We start from the raw sequence: 20,949 nt of genomic DNA, 5'->3' as shown, positions 1-20,949 counted from the left end.
TATTCTTGATCAGAAAAATCGTTTTAAATGGAAAAATACTACAAGCTTAATTAACTCCTATCATTATATTCCTATATGATTGTATTTATTGACTAACTGAATATTTGTTATGTACGATTTTAGAAGTTGTTTATTTGATACATGTTGCTGACGATCGATCTGAAACGTTATCGTTAGTCTGTAGTGATACTTCAAAATGGTAAGATCATAAGATATATTTTTAAATCGTGCAGTTCATGAATACGTAAATCTACACGGAGAAAATTTTATATCAAAAATTACTATGTACGGTAATAGCTGCGGACCATGAAGGAATTATAAAAAGTTTTTCACATGTGAAACAGTAAAAATTTTGGGTCCGCGACTTCATGGTCCGCGGTTACTGCCGTACATAGTAATTTTTGATATAAAATTTTTTCCGTGTATAACGCAATAGACGTATGTTACTTTTTATGTAGATTTATTTTCTTAAAACTATTGAAACGGTTTATTCTTTCTCTTTTACATTTTGTAACAAATTCTCTGCTTATCCATTCTATTATAATTTTCTGAAATCTTTCTATTTCACGTTATAATTTTTATTACGCTGTATTTTGCTTGTATCCTTCAGCAAAGAAACGTTTTTACAGATACCAGAAACGAAAATTGGATCGGCATTCGCCAAAATGTTAATAAATGGTGGTCTAATGTTTATCGTTGCAACACTTCTTTTTCCCAGTGAAATTCCGGGAAGGAAGACCAAGGATGATGAAATTGATTACCGTTTACCAAATCACATAATACCATTGCACTATTTTATCCATTTGATGCCAATTATCGAATATACGGAGCAATCTTTTTCATACATCGGTTCCTGCAGGATCACTCTATTCATTCTTTATTCAACGTGGAACATAACCTTTCATCTCGATTATATAATACAAATACAGGATGCAGAGATACATGATTACTTCACTGGATCATTTAATGAATCTCATTTGCCACTTTTTTCGTACGATGTTGCAAAAAACACAATAATTTTTTATTTCGTTCATGAAATGTCACCTGGGATTTATAATCTGAGGATAAAATATACTGGAGTTGGGAATGATAACAATCATGTCTTCTTTAGAACTCCTTACAAAAACAAAGAAAATTTTACAGAGTGAGTAAACGTTAAAACACACATAATTATTATATAAATAACTTTTCATTATTTCTTAAAAATTATTTCCACTATTATCATCATCATCACAAGAAAGCTTTATAAAACATATAAAACTTACAGAAACTTAACTTATTTATAGTTTACCAACAGCATGCAAAAATTTATATTATATCTAAATATAATTACACGTCTCTTTATTATAATAAAATATACTGATATAACAATTAAAAAATACCTGCTTTTCTTACTAAAAATGTTAACTTTAGATCTAAAAAACTTAAGCATATCATAAGTAAGATTAAAAATTTTCGATTTAAAAAATGATATATGTTTTATAGTAAAAACTAGAAATAATATTGTAATGTAAGATGTAAATTATTTCTCTTTCTTTTTTTTCAAATTTGTCACATTAGATTAATAAACCACAAAATTAGTATATTCTACAGCGCACAAAACACTGGCTGCTTTCATACAAAAATAGTTCATATATTCGTCACTATAAATGTTTCAAAATATGGCAGGTTGATGACTCTGACAAATTTCCAAAGGATCGGGGCGCGACAAGTGTTCCCGTGCTGGGATGAACCAGCAATGAAAGCAACATTTATGATTTCTGTAACTTATTATCCTGAGTATGCGAGTTGTTCAAATATGCCGATAGAATGGACAGAGAAAGTAGAAAAAGAAGATAATGAATGGACGATAGACAACTTCTACACTACTTTACCAATATCCCCGTATCGCATTGGAATTTTATTATATACCGAAAATGGTTTCAGGGACAATATCATCAACAATGTTACAGTACATTATAGACGTAATAGAAAAACAATAATGAAAGATCTAACATTTGCAAAAATGATTATCAAAAATGTCACAACATACTTAAAATCGAAATGGAAGATCATAGAAATGATTCCAAAAATGGATCATGCAATAATTCCAGGTCTCATAGACAATAGCATACAGAATTGGGGCCTCGTTTGTTACAAGTAATATATAATAATTTTCATTATAGAAATCATTATATAAAAATTATAGTACACGGAATTTTGTTCATTCCGTTCGCTAAGCGACTACTAGAGATAGTTGATATTTTGAAAGTCGTGATCTTTCGTGAAATAAATGAGATAACATTTAAGATTTTTGAAAACAAAAGCATATAACCGCATTATTTATATAATAATTTTAGTGAAGCAGATGTTATCTACAATCATACATTAGACTCCGCTGGTCGCGACAGAGAGGTGGCATACTTAGTGGCACGACAAGTAGCAAGTCAGTGGTTTAGTAATCTAGTCAGCCCATCTTGGTGGTCCGACGAGTGGTTAAATGAAGGTTTAACTATGTTGCTTGGCATGGATGCTATCGATAAGGTTGTTTTCATACGCAATTAAGAAATGAAAGCATTGGTATCATTTTTATAAACATTTTTCTTAGAACCAGGATAAACATGAACTTTTTACAATTTTCATAAAATTTCAAGAATAAAGATAAAAAATCATAAAACGGAAATTGAAATTTAAAAAATGCGAAAAAATTTTGCAAAAACTCGACAATAGTTAATGTTTAACTTTAAACAAGTGCACATTACATTAAAAAAAAATTTTATTATAATTTTATTAGAAATGATCGAAGAAACGCTTCTCTCGCAAGTGATAGCACCATTTCATGTGACAAATGCAAATGTTTCTTAAATAGTTATATATTTACACAAAACTTTTCTTTTCTAGCTTTTTCCGGATCATCAAATAATGGATTTATTCATAGTCCAGAATCGTGACTTGCTCAATTTGGACTTACATATGAAGAATAAGCCCTTTATGGCAAAAATCAATAGTCCCACCGATATTAATTCGCTTTCCCTTTTTCCCTATTATCTCAAAGGTAAATATAACAAAACGATTTTCCATAAATTTCATAACATAATCAAACGTTGACAATAAATAAATTTATTTAAAATTTTATTTATTAATTTTTCATTAAAAAAAATAATTGAAGTAAAAAATTAATAATATTACGTGACCAGTTTTGTGCTTAAGTATTTATATAAACAGTGTAATAAGTATATCTTTAACCATAATTTATATAAACAAAAATAAATAACAAAACAAAATAACAAAATAACAAAAATTAATAATATTAGTAGTTGAACAAACTACTAGCATTTGTTAACATTGCTAACATTTTGCTTATTAGTTGATACCTATTGTTTTCAGCATCTGCTTTTTTACGCACGTTGCAACATGTGGTTACCAAGCAGATATTTGAAGACGGTGTTCACATCTATTTCAACACGCAGTAAGTAGTTACTGTTGTATCATTATTAAAAGCTTCAGAATTAAATGTGGTAAATATAAAAGTTAATTAATTACCAATAACTTTCTCCGTAGAAGATGTAATATAATATATGTTATATATGTTATATAAATTAAGTAATAGTGCTTTATGTATTTCTCGATGCAATTCATTCTACCGTATTTACTATCAATAATATTGAATTTTACAAACTTAGTAAATTTAGCTCGGCGACTTCTGACGATTTCTGGAATGCTATGCAAACCGCCTTGAAGAAAACACATCATGCACACAAATTCAATTTTAGAGAAAACTTACTTAAATGTATGTGGCACTACACTTGTATTACGGTGGAGGTGAACCGGGATTATGATACTGGAAGTACAGCCGTATCAATTAAATATGACATATTAAACTGCGATTTTCACATCGATATAGAAAACATTAGGATACCTGTGACTTACACGACTCAAAATAATATCAATTTTAACATAACTTCGTCCACGAACATCATGTGGGTGAACAAGTACGAAAAAGAGTACCAATCATCTTTGCCTTTAACCTTTCATTCGAATGATACGGATGGTTGGTTAATACTCAATTTGCAACAAATCGGTATGTTATTAATAAATTTATAATATTTTTGTCTTTACTCTGAATTAAAACTTGTATATAACATTATGCTATATTTCTACAATTTATTTCTAAAAAACAAAGATATTTCATACATTATACAAACAATAGTATGCAATAAAATATTATATGAAGTATTCTATACTTGTGTGCGTGCGTGCGTGCGTGCGTGCGTGCGTGCGTGCGTGCGTGCGTGCGCGCGCGTGTGTGTGTGTGTGCGTGCGTGCGCGCGTATTCCATTTATAGCTAAAAATGCAAACTATATTTTATTCTTCACATAATTTGATCATCATTTATGTAAAATAATTTACGTATATATCAAATTACTTATACAGTTATGCATTAAGCTCTCAATTAATTAAAAATTTTATTATAATAGTAAAATAATTCTAATAAATTACCTACAAATCGCATTCTCCTCTATAATACGCACAATATCCGATAAATCATTTTTGTTTTTTGATTGTGCAGAGTTTAAAAAGTGCAAAAATTAAAAAATATTTCTTGGTGAATTCATTCAAAAACATCCAAAAATGTATGAAATTTATTATTCTACAGGATATTACCGCGTCAATTATGATGTAACAAATTGGCAGAGAATTGTAGAATACTTGAACACAAAGGATTATACGAAAATACATGTTCTCAATCGCGCTCAACTCATCGATGACATGTTTCATCTTGTGCAAACCTCAAAATTATGCCTCTTTTTGACGTGCGCTGAAACACATGATTATGCTGCTACTTTGTTTTTGAAACTCTTGAACTACCTCTCGCAAGAAACAAATTTTGTGGCATGGTATCCTATGTTCAAAGCTTTTGAATACTTGTCGTGTGCTTTTCCATTTCCAGAAATGGCAAATGTTAAGGTAGATGGTTTTAGACTCTTTCCATCAACATTTTGATTAGATTATTCCTATAAAACTTTGATATTTTATATATAATTATCAGATGACATGTATATGATACACATATCACTTACATTAGAGATACATTATCAATTTTAAAAAAAGCTTATTTTATAAAACCTAAATAAACTATGTGCATAAACTGATATGTAATATTTTTATATTTTTTTTAGGAAGAAATGAGGAAAACGTTGAATAGTGTTATTGAAATGATAGGATACGATGATCCTATCCAGGAAGATCTTTCTAACAATTCTTTTTATAATTCTAATATAATTTTAAGACACGAAATTCTAAGATGGGCATGTGTTCTCAATGTCACCACATGTCAAGCAGAAGCCATCAAAAAATTGCTATTACAAGTTCTTAATATGAAGTTTGCAAATCAGTCTTGGTCTGATTTGTCTTGGTAAATTTTTTAAATCAAAATGTTTTCAAAATAATATTTTTCTTTTATCCCGTGCAAAATATGATAAATTATTTAACAGGCACGCTAATACAAACTAAATCTTTCTAACATATATATCACATTTGCTTCATAAAATAGGTCTGTACCAGGATTAAAAGAATGGACAATTTGTAATGCCATAACGATAGCAGAAAATAATACGTGGTCCCTGATACTGAATACGTGGCAACACATATCTGACAATAAACTGTTAGAATTTTTGGCTTGCACAAAAAATTCTACTATCACCAAGCAATATTTGGATATGCTAACGTCAGAAACATATTTTACAGCCAAGGACCGCATTCATAGTTTTTACTTTATTGTTGCCAAACGTGTAAATGATAATGCAGTATTGGACTATATAGAAAAGAATTTTGAAAAAATAATACCCAAGTAATGATATTTTTCTTTTCAAAAAAGTACCATTCTACGGTATAAATTTTCGTTAATTATAAATTTGCTATTTTGTTATTGTAGAGAAGTCGGTACTATTGCAGCATTAATTTTTATTATTAACCATCTATATAACTTGGATCAACTTTTCATGGTAAGTTAATTGAATTTAAAAACCATATTCACTAATTAATATCGCAGTAATAACCTTACTTAATTATTTATATATGTATTATGTCGCACAGTGTATCTTCACTTTAATAAGCTTATTACAAATTATTTTACATAATTACAAATAATTACATATTATACACAATAATTACAAATTATTTTCAACAAATTCTTATCTAATTTTTGCAAAAAAGCTAAATAATGATAAATGTAAAATTAATATGTTTTAGCTAAACGTCTTTGTACAAAACAATTTACGTCATCTAATTTCCTCTTCAGTTGTTTATGATAAGATATTTAAGCGCATCATATGTATATATCAATTGAAACGCAAATTGGTAGAAGCCAATCTTATCAAATGGTCGAACAATTAATAAAATAAGATAATTGTAACGCATAAATTTGCCACAAGTTCTATTGCATTGCTTTATATTATTACTCTTATATAAATATTTTTGTAATTAAAATTTCCAGTTTATTAGGTTAACACATTAAATCTGATATGAAATTTGTAATATAGTCGGAAATATGATCCGTCGAAATGATTGTCAAAATAGGATACATAGCAATTGTATTGACAAATAAAAAGATTTTATACAGTGTTCTGTAAATCATGACAATTAAAAAAAAAATGACACGCCAAAAATGAATAAAATATATAAAACATAATTGTTTGGCAGTTTGTATTTTTGATCAGAAAAATCGCTTTAAATGGAAAAATACTACGAGCTTATTTAACCATCTATTCCTACTTGATTATCTTTCTTGAGTAACTGAATATCTGTTACATATGACTTTAGAAATTGTTTATTTGATACGTGTTTATGACGGTGTCGATCTGAATCGTTGTCGTTAGTCTGTAGTGATACTTCAAAATGGTAAGATCATAAGATATATTTCTAAATCGAGCAGTTCATGAATACGTAAATCTACACGGAGAAAATTTTATATCAATAATTACTATGTACGGTAGTAGCTGCGGACCATGAAGAAATTATAAAAAGTTTTTCACATGTAAAACATAGTAAAAATTTTGGGTCTGCGACTTCATGGTCCGCGGTTACTGCCGTACATAGTAATTTTTGATACAAAATTTTCTCCGTGTATAACGCAATAGACGTATGTTACTTTTTATGTAAATTTATTTTCTTAAAACTATCGAAACGGTTTATTCTTTCTCTTTTACATTTCGTAACAAATTCTCTGCTTATCCATTCTATTATAATTTTCTGAAATCTTTCTATTTCACGTTATAATTTTTATTTCGTTGTATTTTGCTTGTATCCTTCAGCAAAGAAACATTTTTACAGATATCAGAAACGAAAATTGGATCGGCATTCGCCAAAATGTTAATAAATGGTGGTCTAATGTTTATCGTTGCAACACTTTTTTTTCCCGGTGAAATTCCGGGATGGGAGACCAAGGATGATGAAATTGATTACCGTTTACCAAATCACATAATACCATTGCACTATACAATCAAATTGATGCCAATTATCGAATATACGGAGAAAACTTTTTCATACAATGGTTCCTGCAGCATCACTCTCTTCATTCTTTATTCAACATGGAACGCAACCTTTCATCTCGATAATATAATAGAACTACAGACAGCAGTAATAGATGATTACTTCATTGCAACTTATTTGCATGCGGTTTTTTCGTACGACGCTGCAAAAAGCACAATGGTTCTTTATTTCTTCCATGAGATGTCACCTGGGATTTATATTCTGACAATAAACTTTTCTGGAATTGCAAATGATAACAACCAGGTCTTCTTTAGAACTCGTTACAAAAACAGAAAAAATTTTACAGAGTGAGTAAACGTTAAAACGCACATAATTATTATATAAATAACTTTTCATTATTTCTTAAAAATTATTTCCACTATTATCATCATGATCACAAGAAAGCTTTATAAAACATAAAACTTACACAGACTTAACTTATTTATAGTTTACCAACAGCATGCAAAAATTTATTTTATATCTAAATATACACGAATAATTACACGTTCCTTTATTATAATTAAATATACTGATATAGCAATTTAAAGATACCTGCTTTTCTCATTAAAAAAGTTAACTTTAAATCTAGAAAACTTAAGCATATCATAAGTAAGATTAAGAATTTTTGATGCAAAAAATGATAAATGTTTTATAGTAAAAACTAGGAATAATATTGTAATGTAGGTTGTAAATTATTACTTTTTCTTTTTTTTTAATTTGTCACATAAGATTAATAAACCACAAGATTAGTATATTTTCCAGCGCACAAAAAACTGGCTTCTTTCATACAAAAATAGTTCATATATTCGTCACTTTAAATGTTTCAAAATATGACAGGTTGATGACTCTGACAAATTTCCAAAGGATTGGGGCGCGACAAGTGTTCCCGTGCTGGGATGAACCAGCAATGAAAGCAACATTTATGATTTCTGTAACTTATTATCCTGGGTATATGAGTTGTTCAAATATGCCGATAGAATTGACAGAAGAAGAAGAAGAAGATTTTGAATGGACGATAGACCACTTCCACACTACTTTACCAATATCCCCGTATCGCATTGGAATTTTATTCACCGAAAATAGTTTCAGGGACAATATCATCAACAATGTTACAGTACATTATAGACGTAATAAAAAAACAATAGAAAAAGATCTAACATTTGCAAAAATGATTATCAAAAATGTCACAACATACTTAAAATCGAAATGGAAGATCATAGAAATGATTCCAAAGATGGATTATGCAATAATTCCGGGTCTCATAGACAATAGCATTCAGAATTGGGGACTCGTTTGTTACAAGTAATATATAATAATTTTCATTATAGAAATCATTATATAAAAATTATAGTACACGGAATTTTGTTCATTCCGTTCGCTAAGCGACTACTAGAGATAGTTGATATTTTGAAAGTCGTGATCTTTCGTGAAATAAATGAGATAACATTTAAGATTTTTGAAAACAAAAGCATATAACCGCTATATTTACATAATAATTTTAGTGAAGCAGATGTTATCTACAGTAATACATTAGAAACCGCTGGTCTCGACAGAGAGGTGGCATACTTAGTGGCACGACAAGTAGCAAGTCAGTGGTTTAGTAATCTGGTCAGCCCATCTTGGTGGTCCGACGAGTGGTTAAATGAAGGTTTAACTATGTTCCTTGGCATGGATGCTATCGATAAGGTTGTTTTCATACGTAATTAAGAAATGAAAGCATTGGTATCATTTTTATAAACATTTTTCTTAGAACCGAAATAAACATGGACTTTTTACAATTTTCATAAAATTTCAAGAATAAAGATAAAAAATCATAAAACGTTTAAATTTAAAAATTGCGAAAAAATTTTGGAAAAATTCGACAATAGTTAATGTTTAACTTTAAACAAGTGCACATTACCTTAAAAAAAAGTTTTTATTATAATTTTATTATAAATGATCGAAGAAACGCTTCTCTCGCAAGTGATAGCGCCATTTCATGTGACAAATGCAAATGTTTCTTAAATACTTATATATTTACACAAAAATTTTCTTTTCTAGCTTTTTCCGGATCATCAAATAATGGATTTATTTATAGTCCAAAATCGTGACTTGCTCAATTTGGACTTACATATGAGGAAAAAACCTTTTATGTCAAAAATCAATAGTCCCACTGATATTAATTCGCTTTCGCTTTTTCCCTATTATCTCAAAGGTAAATATAACAAAACGATTTTCCATAAATTTCATAACATAATCAAACGTTAACGATAAATAAATTTATTTAAAACTCTATTTATTAATTTTGCATTAAAAGAAAATAATTGAAGTAAAAAATTAATAATAGTACGTGACCAGTTTTGTGTGTAAGTATTTATATATTGTGTTTAAGTATTTATATAAACAATGTAATAAGTATATGTTTAATCATACTTTATATAAACAAAAATAAATAACAAAACAAAATAACAAAAATTAATAATATCAGTAGTCGAACAAACTACTAACATTTGTTAACATTGCTAACATTTTGCTTATTAGCTGATGCATACTGTTTTCAGCATCTGCTTTTTTACGCACGTTGCAACTTGTGATTACCGAGCAGGTATTTGAAGACGGTGTTCACATCTATTTCAACACGCAGTAAGTAGTAACTGTTGTATCATTATTAAATGCTGCAGAATTAAATGTGGTAAATATAGGGGTTAATTAATTACTAATAACTTTATCCGTAGAAAATATAATATTGTATACTATATATATTATATAAATTAAATAATAGTGTTTTATATATTTTTCGATGCAATCCATTATACCGTATTTATTATGAATAATATTGAATTTTACAAATTTAGTAAATTTAGCTCGGCAACTTCTGACGATTTCTGGAATGCTATGCAAACTGCCCTGAAAAAAACACATCATGCACACAAATTCAATTTTAGAGAAAACTTACTTAAATGTATGTGGCACTACACTTGTATTACGGTGGAGGTGAACCGAGATTATGATACTGGAAATACAACCGTATCAATCAAATATGACATATTAAACTGCGATTTTCACATCGATATAGAAAACATTAGGATACCTGTGACTTACACAACTCAAAATAATATCAACTTTGACATAACTTCGCCCACGAACATCATGTGGGTGAACATGTACGAAAACGAGTACCAATCATCTTTGCCTTTAACCTTTCATTCGAATGATACAGATGGTTGGTTAATACTCAATTTACAACAAATCGGTATGTTATTAATAAATTTATAATATTTTTGTCTTTACTCTGAATTAAAACTTGTATACAACATTATGTTATATTTCTACAATTTATTTCTAAAAAACAAAGACATTTCATACATTATACAAACAATAGTATGCAATAAAATGTTATATGAAGTATTCTATACTTGTGTGTATGTGCGTATTCCATTTGTAGCTAAAAATGCAAACTATATTTTATTCTTCACATAATTTGATCATCATTTATGTAAAATAATTTACGTATATATCAAATTTCTTATACAGTTATGCATTAAGCTCTCAATTAATTAAAAATTTTATTACAAATGTAAAATAATTCTAATAAATTATCTACAAATCGCATTCTCCTCTATAATACGCACAATTTCCGATAAATCATTTTTGTTTTTTGATTGTGCAGAGTTTAAAAAATGCAAAAATTAAAAAATATTTCTTGGTGAATCCATTCAAAAACATCCAAAAATGTATAAAATTTATTATTCTACAGGATATTACCGCGTCAATTATGATGTAACAAATTGGCAGAGAATTGTAGAATACTTGAACACAAAGGATTATACGAAAATTCATGTTCTCAATCGCGCTCAACTCATCGATGACATGTTTCATTTTGTGCAAACCTCAAAATTATGCCTCTTTTTGACGTGCGCTGAAATACATGATTATGCTGCTACTTTGTTTTCGAAACTCTTGAACTACCTCTCGCAAGAAACAAATTTTGTGGCATGGTATCCTATGTTCAAAGCTTTTGAATACTTGTCGTATGCTTTTCCATTTCCAGAAATGGAAAATATTAAGGTAGATGGTTTTAGACTCTTTCCATCAACATTTTTATTAAATTATTCCTATAAAACTTTGATATTTTATATATAATTATCAGATGACATGCATATGATACACATTTCATTTATATTAGAGATGCATTATCAATTTTATATAAAAAAAGCTCACTTTATAAAACCTAAATAAACTATATGCATTAACTAATATGTAATATTTTTATATTATTTTTAGGAAGACATGAGAAAAACGTTGAATAGTGTTATTGAAATGATAGGATACGATGATCCTCTCCAGAAAGATCTTTCTAACAATTCTTTTTATAATTCTAATATAATTTTAAGACACGAAATTCGAAGATGGGCATGTGTTCTCAATGTCACCAAATGTAAAGAAAAGGTCTACAAAATATTGCTGAATCACATTATTAAAATAAATCTTTCAAAGCAGTCTTGGTCTAATGTATCTAGGTAATGTATCAAGATATTTTTAAAACAATATTTTTCTTTTATCTCGTGCAAAATATGATAAATTATTTAAGATGCACGCTAATATAAGCTAAATCTTTCTAACATATATTTCACATTTACTCCATAAAATAGGTCTGTGCCAAGATTAAAAAGATGGACAATTTGTAATGGCATAATGATAGCAGGAAATGATATGTGGCATGAGATACTGAATATATGGCAATACACATCTAACACTAAACTGTTAGAATTTTTGGCTTGCACCGAAAATTCTACTATCACCAAGCAATATTTGGATATGCTAATGTCAGAAACATATTTTACAGCCAAGGACCGCATTCATAGTTTTTACTTTATTGTTGCCAAACGTGTAAATGATAATGCAGTATTGGACTATATAGAAAAGAATTTTGAAAAAATAATACCCAAGTAATGATATTTTTCTTTTCAAAAAAGTACCATTCTACGGTATAAATTTTCGTTAATTATAAATTTGCTATTTTGTTATTGTAGAGAAGTCGGTACTACTGCAGCATTAATTTTTGTTATTAACCATCTATATAACGTGAGTCAACTTATGCAGGTAAGTTTAATGAATTTAAAAATCACTAATATTCACTAATTAATCTCGCAGTAGTAATCTTATTTATTTATTTATATATGTATTATGTCGCACAGTATATCTTCACTTTATTAAGCTTGTAATTACAAATTATTTTCAACAAATTCTTATCTAATATTTGCAAAAAAGCTAAATAATGATAAATGTAAAATTAATATGTTTTAGCTAAACGTCTTCGTAAAAAACGATTTACATAATTTATTTTCTCCTTCAGTTGTTCTTGATAAGGTATTTAAGCGCATCATACGTATATATCAATTGAAACGCAAATTGGTGGAAGCCAATCTTATCAAATGGTCGAACAATTAATAAAATAATTGTAACGCATAAATGTGCCATAAGTTCAATTGCATTGCTTTATATTATTACTCTTATAAAAATATTTTTTGTAATTAAAATTTCCAGCTTATTACGTTAACACATTAAATCTGATATGAAATTAGTAATATAGTCGGAAATATGATCCGTCGAAATGATTGTCAAAATAGGATACATAGCAATTGTATTGATAAATAAAAAGATTTTATACAGTGTTCTGTAAATCATGATAATTAGAAAAAAAATGTGACGCCGAAAATGAATAAAATATAAAAAACACAATTGTTTGGCAGTTTGTATTCTTGATAAAAACAATTGCTTTAAATGTAAAAATACCACAAGCCTATTTAACCATATATTCCTATTTGATTATCTTTCTTGACTAACTGAATATCTGTTACATACGATTTTAAAAATTATTTATTTGATACGTGTTTATAACGGTGTCGATCTGAAACGTTATCGTTAGTCTGTAGTGATACTTCGAAATGGTAAGATCATAGATACATAATATTTCTTACACTGACAATTGGTGAGACAACATTCCATTAATTACAATTAATTATTATAAATAATTTCAATTCCAAGAAGCACATAATTTCAATGTAAAATTACAGAATATTTGTATATTTTTCTTTAAAAATACAAAAAAATTTGTAAAATTAATATTTAATCGATTCAAAATATCAAAATAACGGACTGCTAAATATTTCTCAAAGTTCATTATCTTCAAAATTATCGGGTTATCATACTATTGTTCTTTTCAATAAAATTACGGATTTCTTTACTTATTTAATATGAAAACTATTTCAAGTGTGTGTTAAACTAATATATCGTGTTAAAATGTTTTCAAATTTAGAAATATAAAGTGAAACAAAAAGATAGTAGAGATTTGTACTGCCTATTACAATATTTTAAACTGTTAAAATATGTAGTCTGTTCAAAAAATTATTAATGACTTTGAAAATTTAAAAAAAAAAAGCTTGTGCTAAATAAAAATTATATACATCATGAACGTTCGTCCCTCAGGATCGGTTAAAATTTAAATAATAATAATACATTACTTTTTCTATTGTCAAAAAGAAGACATTCAAGTGTTATGTTTTTAATATCACACTTCAAAGCTTATTCGGTGAAATAAACGCACGTTATTTTTCATCCAAACTGTTTTTTTCGAAATCTATCAAAACAGTTTATTCGTTATTATTTTACATATCGTAACAAAAAATTTTCTGCTTGCTCATTATAACTTACTGGAATCTTTATATTCTAGATTATAATTTTTATATTATATTTTACTCCATTTTATTTGTATTCTTCAGCAAAAAAACATTCTTACAGATACTAAAAACGAAAATTGGATCAGCATGCTTAAAAATGTTACTATACGGTGGTGTAATGTTTATCATCGCAACACTTTTTTTCACCAGTGAAATTTCGGGGAATAATAGCGGCGACGAAATTAATTACCGTTTGCCGAACAGCGTAGTACCATTGCACTATAATGTCCACTTAATACCATATCCATATTTCGAAGATGTAAAAAATAATTTTCATTACACCGGTACCTGCTATATCACAATTTTTATTCTTTATTCAACATGGAATATAACTATTCACCTACAAACTACAGTGTCCATATTTACGGCGGAGTTTGATAATTACTTCGTAGCGACTCATCTCCCAAGTGCTACGCAGAACATTACAGAAGACACAATCGTTTTTCATTTTCTCGATCAGCTAGGACCTGGGATTTACACTGTAAAGATAATATTCGACGGTTTTACAATTCACAACAAACGTGTCTTCTATAGAACTTTTTTTGAAAATACGGAAAACAAAACAGAGTGAGTAAATATTGAAACGTATCTATAAACACTTTTCATTATTATTTCTTAGAAATCATTTCTACTGCCACTATTATCATAAAAAGGCTTAAAATCACATATAAAACTTACATCATTTGTATTTAATTATACCAAATATGAAAAAAATAGTTCAATATGTCATTGTTTATCAAAATATATATATATATTTATAATAATTAAAGATATTACCATATTAATCAAGAAAAACGGATTCTGTTTTAGAAACAAATAAACTTTAAAATTAAAAAGTAAAGATATGAAAAATTTAATTGCAAATTTTAGAACTAAAAAAAACATTGTTTTATTATACTTGAATTTAAATTTTTTGAAGCCAAAAATCTTATTGAATTATGTACATATTACATATTACAAATGTCTTTTGATAAAAAATATAATGCTATAACAAAAAATCATAGTAGAAATATAGTAATACTATAGTAATGTAAAAATATTCATCTGCCTATTCTCAAATTTAACATAAAATCAATACATTATAAGATTAATATATTCCCCCAGTCTAAAAAATATATCTATGACGGCTTTCATACTTAATAACGATTGATATATTTATTGTTATTTTAATTGCATTAAAACATGATAGGATAGCGACTGTAACAAATTTCCAAAGGATCGGGGCGCGACAAGTGTTCCCATGCTGGGATGAACCTGCGATGAAGGCAACGTTTACATTAATTGTAACTCACTTTTCTGAGTATACAGTTTGGTCAAATATGTTGAAAAAAAGAACTCAGGTCATTGTTAACTGGAAATGGACAATTTTCCACGTTACTCCACCAACATCTCCTCATCGCATTGGACTTATACTGACCGCAGAAAGTTTTACCAACTTTGCTGAACGTTCTAATAAATCTGTAGTGCAGTATAGACAAACAAAAACAAAAGATCTAACTTTTACAATAATGATTATTGAAAAAGTCAAACAATACATGCAACACAGATTGAAGATCAAAGAAGTATTACAAAATATAAGTCATATTGTAATCCCGGGCATCCTAGATAACATACAGAATTCGGGTCTCATTTGTTACAAGTAATATATAATAATTTTGTTTATATACAATGCAAAAATACAGTATACTAAACTTCCATAATAAATAATGTAATATTTAATATTTTTATATAAACAAAGTATATAACCGCATTATTTATAAAATAATTTTAGTGAAGCAGATGTTATCTATAATAATACATTAGACTCCCCTGGTCGCGACAGAGAGGTGGCATACTTAGTGGCACGACAAGTAGCAAGTCAATGGTTTAGTAATCTGGTCAGCCCATCTTGGTGGTCCGACGAATGGGTGAATAAAGGTTTAGAAATGTTCTATGGCATAGATGCTATCAATGAGGTTGGTTCATTTTTAGCATTAATTAATATATGCAATTGAAAAATAAAAACATTGATATTATTTTAATAAATTTTTTTGTCAGAACTAAAATAATGATTATGGACTTTTTACAATTTTTATAAATTTTTAGGTATAAAGATAAACAGTCACAAAATAAGTTTTAATTTAAAAAATGCAAAAGAATCTTGTAAGAATTTCGTTAAAATGGTTTTAAGAATGTCAAACTTTGAATAATTATATTATACATTATATTAAAAAAGAGATATTTTATTGTATTTTTTTATGGAGCAAAGCTTCTCTCGTGACAGCGCTATTGCATGTGATTAATGCAAATGTTTATTAAACGTATATATGATTACAACAAAAATTATATGATTGTTTATATAATTACAAAAAAATTTTCTTTTCTAGCTTTTTCCACATTATCATATAATGGATTTATTCGTAGTTCAAAATCGTGACTTGCTTAATTTGGATCCATATATTATGACGCTTCCACCTTTTATATCAGAAATCAATAGCCCCTCCGACATTAATTCGCTTTCTTTTTTTCCCTATTATCTCAAAGGTAAAATCAAGTAAACATAATTAAACGATTTTCTATAAATTCTAGTACGTAATCAAAAGTTAACGATAAATAAATTTATCTAGAATTGATCTATTTATTAATTATACACCAAAGAAGCAAAATAATTTAAATTAATAATAAATATTTTAATATATGAGGGGTTCAGAAGAGAGAAAAGTAAATCGAGTCCATTTTTGTTAATTGTTAAAAAATTAGTTCTAAAATTAAAATTATTCTAATTGCTTGCAACATGTACACTGTTTTTCATAGATGCTATAGTTTTTTTTAATTTTAACTTAAATATTTGCACTCACTTTTAAATCATCACAACAAAAATTATATAATTGTTTAGGTAATTACAAAAAAAATTCTTAATTTTCTTTTAAATTAATAAAAGCTGTTCAATTTTTTCTAATTTATACATGGATTTAAAAAATGACTTGGTTCACTTTTCCTCTACAACCAGTTTGGTGTTAAATTTATATAGATGCTGTAATAAATATATAATATTGAGCAATCTTTAATCATACTTCATGTGACTCAGACAGCCAAAGCAATGTTAGCAATATTACTAACGTTAAATTTCCAACTGCCAATATTTTTAACACTTTATTTAATGAATATATAATATGCACTGTTTTCAGCATCGATTTTTTTTCGCATGTTAAAACATATAATAATTGCCAAACAGGCACAAGTCTTTCTACAAGGTATTCAACTTTATTTAAACACATAGTAAGTAGTAATTATCATATCATTATTAAATATTTCAAAATCAAATGCAATAAATAATTGGTCAATAACAAGTGCTTGTGTTCCATATAAATTAGTACACATACATAAATTAAATAGTAGTTTCATATTTTTTGATGCAATCTATTATACAATGTTTAAGGTAAATAATATGAATTTTTACAGTAAATTTGGCTCAGCAAATTCGGACGACTTTTGGACTGCTATGCAAACTACTCTAAATAAGACAAATTACGTACGCAAATTTGATTTAAAAAAAAGATTACAAAATTATATGTGGTATCACATTTCAATTGTGCTAGACGTAAATCGAAATTATAAGACTGGATACACGAAAGTATCGTTCATGCCTGAAAATCTAAATAACCAAACTCTTTTAACCAAACGAGAGTTTATGATACCTGTGACTTATACAATTCAAAATAGTGCCAAGTTCAACATAACTTCGACGAATATCATGTGGCTAAATGTATATACGTACGATAAGAAACGTGTGTCTTTAAACTTTAATTCCTATAATATAAATGGTTGGTTAATACTCAACTTACAACAAATCGGTAAGTATTGATTAATAAATTTATAATATTTTTGTGTTTACGCTCTATTAGGAATGTGTGTGTATATAACATTATACATTTTTATAATTTACTTACAAAAAACTATGTTATTTCTCACATTATATAAACAGTAGTATCCAAAAAAATATTTATAAATTATTCTGAACTATTTTGTGTGTGTATGTCTGTACGCGCTTGTGACTAAAAGTTTAAACTTTAAACTGCATTTTATTTTATCGAAATTAGTTTGCTTATATAAGATATTTCTTACGCAACTTAATTCTTCAAAATTAAACTTTCAATTATTTAAACATTTTATTATAAAAGTAAAAGAGTTTCATGATAAATAGTCTACAATTTACGTTTCTTTCTATAATACGTATAATAATTTCCGATAAACCATTTCTGTTTTTTAAATACACAAAATTTTTCTTAAAGATTTATAGAAGAAATATTTCTTCTATACATAGAAATATTCTTTAAGAAATATTTCTTAAGGAATCCATCCAAAAACATCTAAAAAATGTATCAAATTTATTAATTTACAGGATATTATCGCGTCAATTATGATTTAACAAATTGGAAGAAAATTGTAAAATTTTTGAACACGAAAAAATATACGGAAATACATGTTCTTAATCGTGCTCAAATTGTCGATGACGTATTTAATCTTATGTTACATCAACGTGTACGTGGTAATATATTCTTACAAGTCTTGAAATACCTTTCGCAAGAGACAGATTTTGTGGCATGGTACCCAATGTTCAAAGCTTTTGAATATTTGTCGTATTCCTTTCCATTGAGTCAAACGAAAAAAATGAAGGTAGATAGCTAGATTTTTTCGATCAAAAATGTTTTTAGATCACTATAAATCAAATATCAATATTACATAAATGATTATCAAGTATCAATTTAACATATTTCTAAGAAAATATGTAAATTTATATATAAGTGAAAATATTCACTCATGTATTTTTCCAATCTTATTTATATTAGAGTTAGAAACTTTCAAAGCGGAAGATTTCTAGTTTTATATTTTGCAAGATAAAAATCGCATCTATACACTAATATCCATTTTAGAAAAGTTTACTTTATAAAACCCATGCACAATAAGCTAATAAAAGTATTTTTTTATTTTTAGAAAAAAATAAGACAAACATTAAATAGTGTTATTAAAAAGATAGGATATAATGATCCTACTAACAATCATTCTAACAATTCTGACAATCCTTTTTACGATTCTAGAATAATTTTAAGACACGAAATTATGAGATGGATATGTGTTCTTAATGATGCCAAATGTAAAAAAATGGCTCACAAAAAATTGCAACAATATTTGGCTGCAGGAGAAAGCTTAAATAATTCTATGATTTGGTAATTTTCTTTTTTTTGTAAATTGCGACTTCTTTAAAGTCACATTTTTCTCACAAAATATGTGACAAATTATTTGTTAAATTAATTCTTATTTGTCAAAGCTAATTCTTTGCAATCTGCAATTCACCTTTTGTCGACAATATAGGCCTGTGCCAGGATTAATGGAGTGGACATTCTGTTACGGTGTAATGACAGTAAAGGATAATGATTGGTATACATTACTGGATAGATGGAAACACTTGCCTGAAAAATTATTCAAATTTTTGGCTTGTTCTGAAAATATGCATATCATCACGACGTATTTGCATATAATAGCATTGTCAAAAACGCATTTTGATGAACCAAATGACCGTATTCATATTTTTTATTTTATTATTGCAAGGCATATAACGAATAAACAAGTGTTTCAGTTTGTACTAAAGAATTTTAAGACAACAATACCCAAGTAATATTAATTTTCTTTTTAAACATATACCGTTCATCATTATAAATTTTTCTTAATTATAAATCTACTGTTTTATTTTTGTAGGGAAATCAAGAGAACCGCAGCATTAATTATTATTATTAATCATTTATATAATATTAAACAACTTTGGATGGTAAGTTACATAAATTCGAAAATTATTTTCATTTATTAAATTTTGCAGTACCAACAAAAGTAAAAAAGCTTATTTAAGTGCATATGTATCATGTCACACAGTATATCTGCACCTCATTATTCTTATAATTAATTTTATGTCGTGACAAATTCTAATCAAATATTTATTTGAAAATATTTTATCATAATAAATGTTAAAATAATATGTTTCAGGTAAACAGAATGGTAAGAAGAAATTTCCCTCGTCTGTCTGAGAATATTTATGACAAAATAACGAAGCGCATAACATGCCTGATTAAATTTGAATTTAAAATAGAAAAAATCGATCTTATATCTAATCAAATTGATGATTGAACAATTGATAAAAACATGATAATTGTAAGGATAAATGTAATCGTGTATTTACAATAAATTCTACCATTACTTTAAATTATCATTTATATATTAATATTTTTGCAATTAAAATTTCCAGATTTTTAATTTTAACACATCAAATATGATCTATAACAATTATACTGGCAATTTAAAAAAATTGTTGTTCTAAGATAGCGTGAAAAGATTTTGGAAACGTTTCTTATGAAACACTGATACCGCAATACTTAATGAACAAGGCTATTTCTCAAATAACATTTCCGATGTTTTTACGCTAATCTAAAATAACAAAATAGCAACAAATTATGGTATACTCGATTTTTCGATTCGAATATTCTATATATATATTTTTTCATTATGAGGGGGGCTAGAGAGAGAAAGAGAGCTTGATACGAGCCAAACCATGCTTAATAAATACAGATTATAAATACATACATATGTATATATTTAAATAATGAACAAATAATTGTACTCACCAGCTAGAATATTGTAGTTTGCTTTAATTGCTGCAGATTTCACCTCCAAGTTATTCCACACCAACTCC

General features: G+C 27.4%; 2 protein-coding genes across 4 annotated transcripts; both read left to right on the top strand.

Annotated features, from left to right (window-relative positions):
• Positions 1 to 117: 117 nt before the first annotated feature.
• On the top strand, positions 118 to 13,230 carry LOC105676577 (glutamyl aminopeptidase-like). 2 transcript variants are annotated; one of them, XM_067352474.1, is made up of 14 exons: positions 118 to 199; positions 630 to 1,144; positions 1,669 to 2,139; positions 2,340 to 2,523; positions 2,881 to 3,034; positions 3,367 to 3,448; positions 3,663 to 4,060; positions 4,637 to 4,947; positions 5,160 to 5,395; positions 5,534 to 5,830; positions 5,915 to 5,984; positions 6,232 to 6,879; positions 7,312 to 7,817; positions 8,347 to 8,476. In XM_067352474.1, the coding sequence occupies exons 1-12, from the start codon at positions 197 to 199 to the stop codon at positions 6,373 to 6,375; spliced, it is 2,865 nt and encodes a 954-aa protein (XP_067208575.1). In that variant the 5' UTR covers positions 118 to 196; the 3' UTR covers positions 6,376 to 6,879; positions 7,312 to 7,817; positions 8,347 to 8,476. The 2 variants fall into 2 exon arrangements, with proteins under 2 accessions (XP_067208575.1, XP_012230018.2); XM_012374595.2 differs by lacking the exons at positions 118 to 199; positions 630 to 1,144; positions 1,669 to 2,139; ... (6 more) ...; positions 5,534 to 5,830; positions 5,915 to 5,984 and adding exons at positions 9,012 to 9,195; positions 9,550 to 9,703; positions 10,050 to 10,131; ... (4 more) ...; positions 12,522 to 12,591; positions 12,796 to 13,230 and having other exon boundaries at positions 6,764 to 6,879; positions 8,347 to 8,811.
• A 114-nt stretch (positions 13,231 to 13,344) lies between these two features.
• On the top strand, positions 13,345 to 20,949 carry LOC105676228 (glutamyl aminopeptidase-like). 2 transcript variants are annotated; one of them, XM_012373962.2, is made up of 13 exons: positions 13,345 to 13,439; positions 14,290 to 14,795; positions 15,418 to 15,867; positions 16,000 to 16,183; positions 16,595 to 16,751; positions 17,396 to 17,486; positions 17,670 to 18,061; positions 18,610 to 18,884; positions 19,203 to 19,435; positions 19,581 to 19,880; positions 19,965 to 20,034; positions 20,247 to 20,411; positions 20,506 to 20,949. In XM_012373962.2, exons 1-12 carry the CDS (start codon positions 13,437 to 13,439, stop codon positions 20,385 to 20,387), a joined length of 2,802 nt encoding a protein of 933 aa, XP_012229385.2. In that variant the 5' UTR covers positions 13,345 to 13,436; the 3' UTR covers positions 20,388 to 20,411; positions 20,506 to 20,949. The 2 variants fall into 2 exon arrangements, with proteins under 2 accessions (XP_012229385.2, XP_067208576.1); XM_067352475.1 differs by lacking the exon at positions 13,345 to 13,439 and adding an exon at positions 13,448 to 13,480.

This window comes from Linepithema humile, chromosome 3, assembly GCF_040581485.1.
Source record: "Linepithema humile isolate Giens D197 chromosome 3, Lhum_UNIL_v1.0, whole genome shotgun sequence".
Taxonomy (NCBI): domain Eukaryota; kingdom Metazoa; phylum Arthropoda; class Insecta; order Hymenoptera; family Formicidae; genus Linepithema; species Linepithema humile.
The sequence above is the reverse complement of the archived record's forward strand: the minus strand, read 5'-3'. Positions and strand labels throughout refer to the sequence as shown.

Bases quoted from the DNA above. Each gene is read 5' to 3' on its own strand.
- LOC105676577 (XM_067352474.1), top strand. The intron at 3,035-3,366 runs GTAAATATAACA...TATTGTTTTCAG, and splicing joins TTTTCCCTATTATCTCAAAG to CATCTGCTTTTTTACGCACG. The intron at 4,061-4,636 runs GTATGTTATTAA...ATTATTCTACAG, and splicing joins ACTCAATTTGCAACAAATCG to GATATTACCGCGTCAATTAT.
- LOC105676228 (XM_012373962.2), top strand. The intron at 16,752-17,395 runs GTAAAATCAAGT...CACTGTTTTCAG, and splicing joins TTTTCCCTATTATCTCAAAG to CATCGATTTTTTTTCGCATG. The intron at 18,062-18,609 runs GTAAGTATTGAT...ATTAATTTACAG, and splicing joins ACTCAACTTACAACAAATCG to GATATTATCGCGTCAATTAT.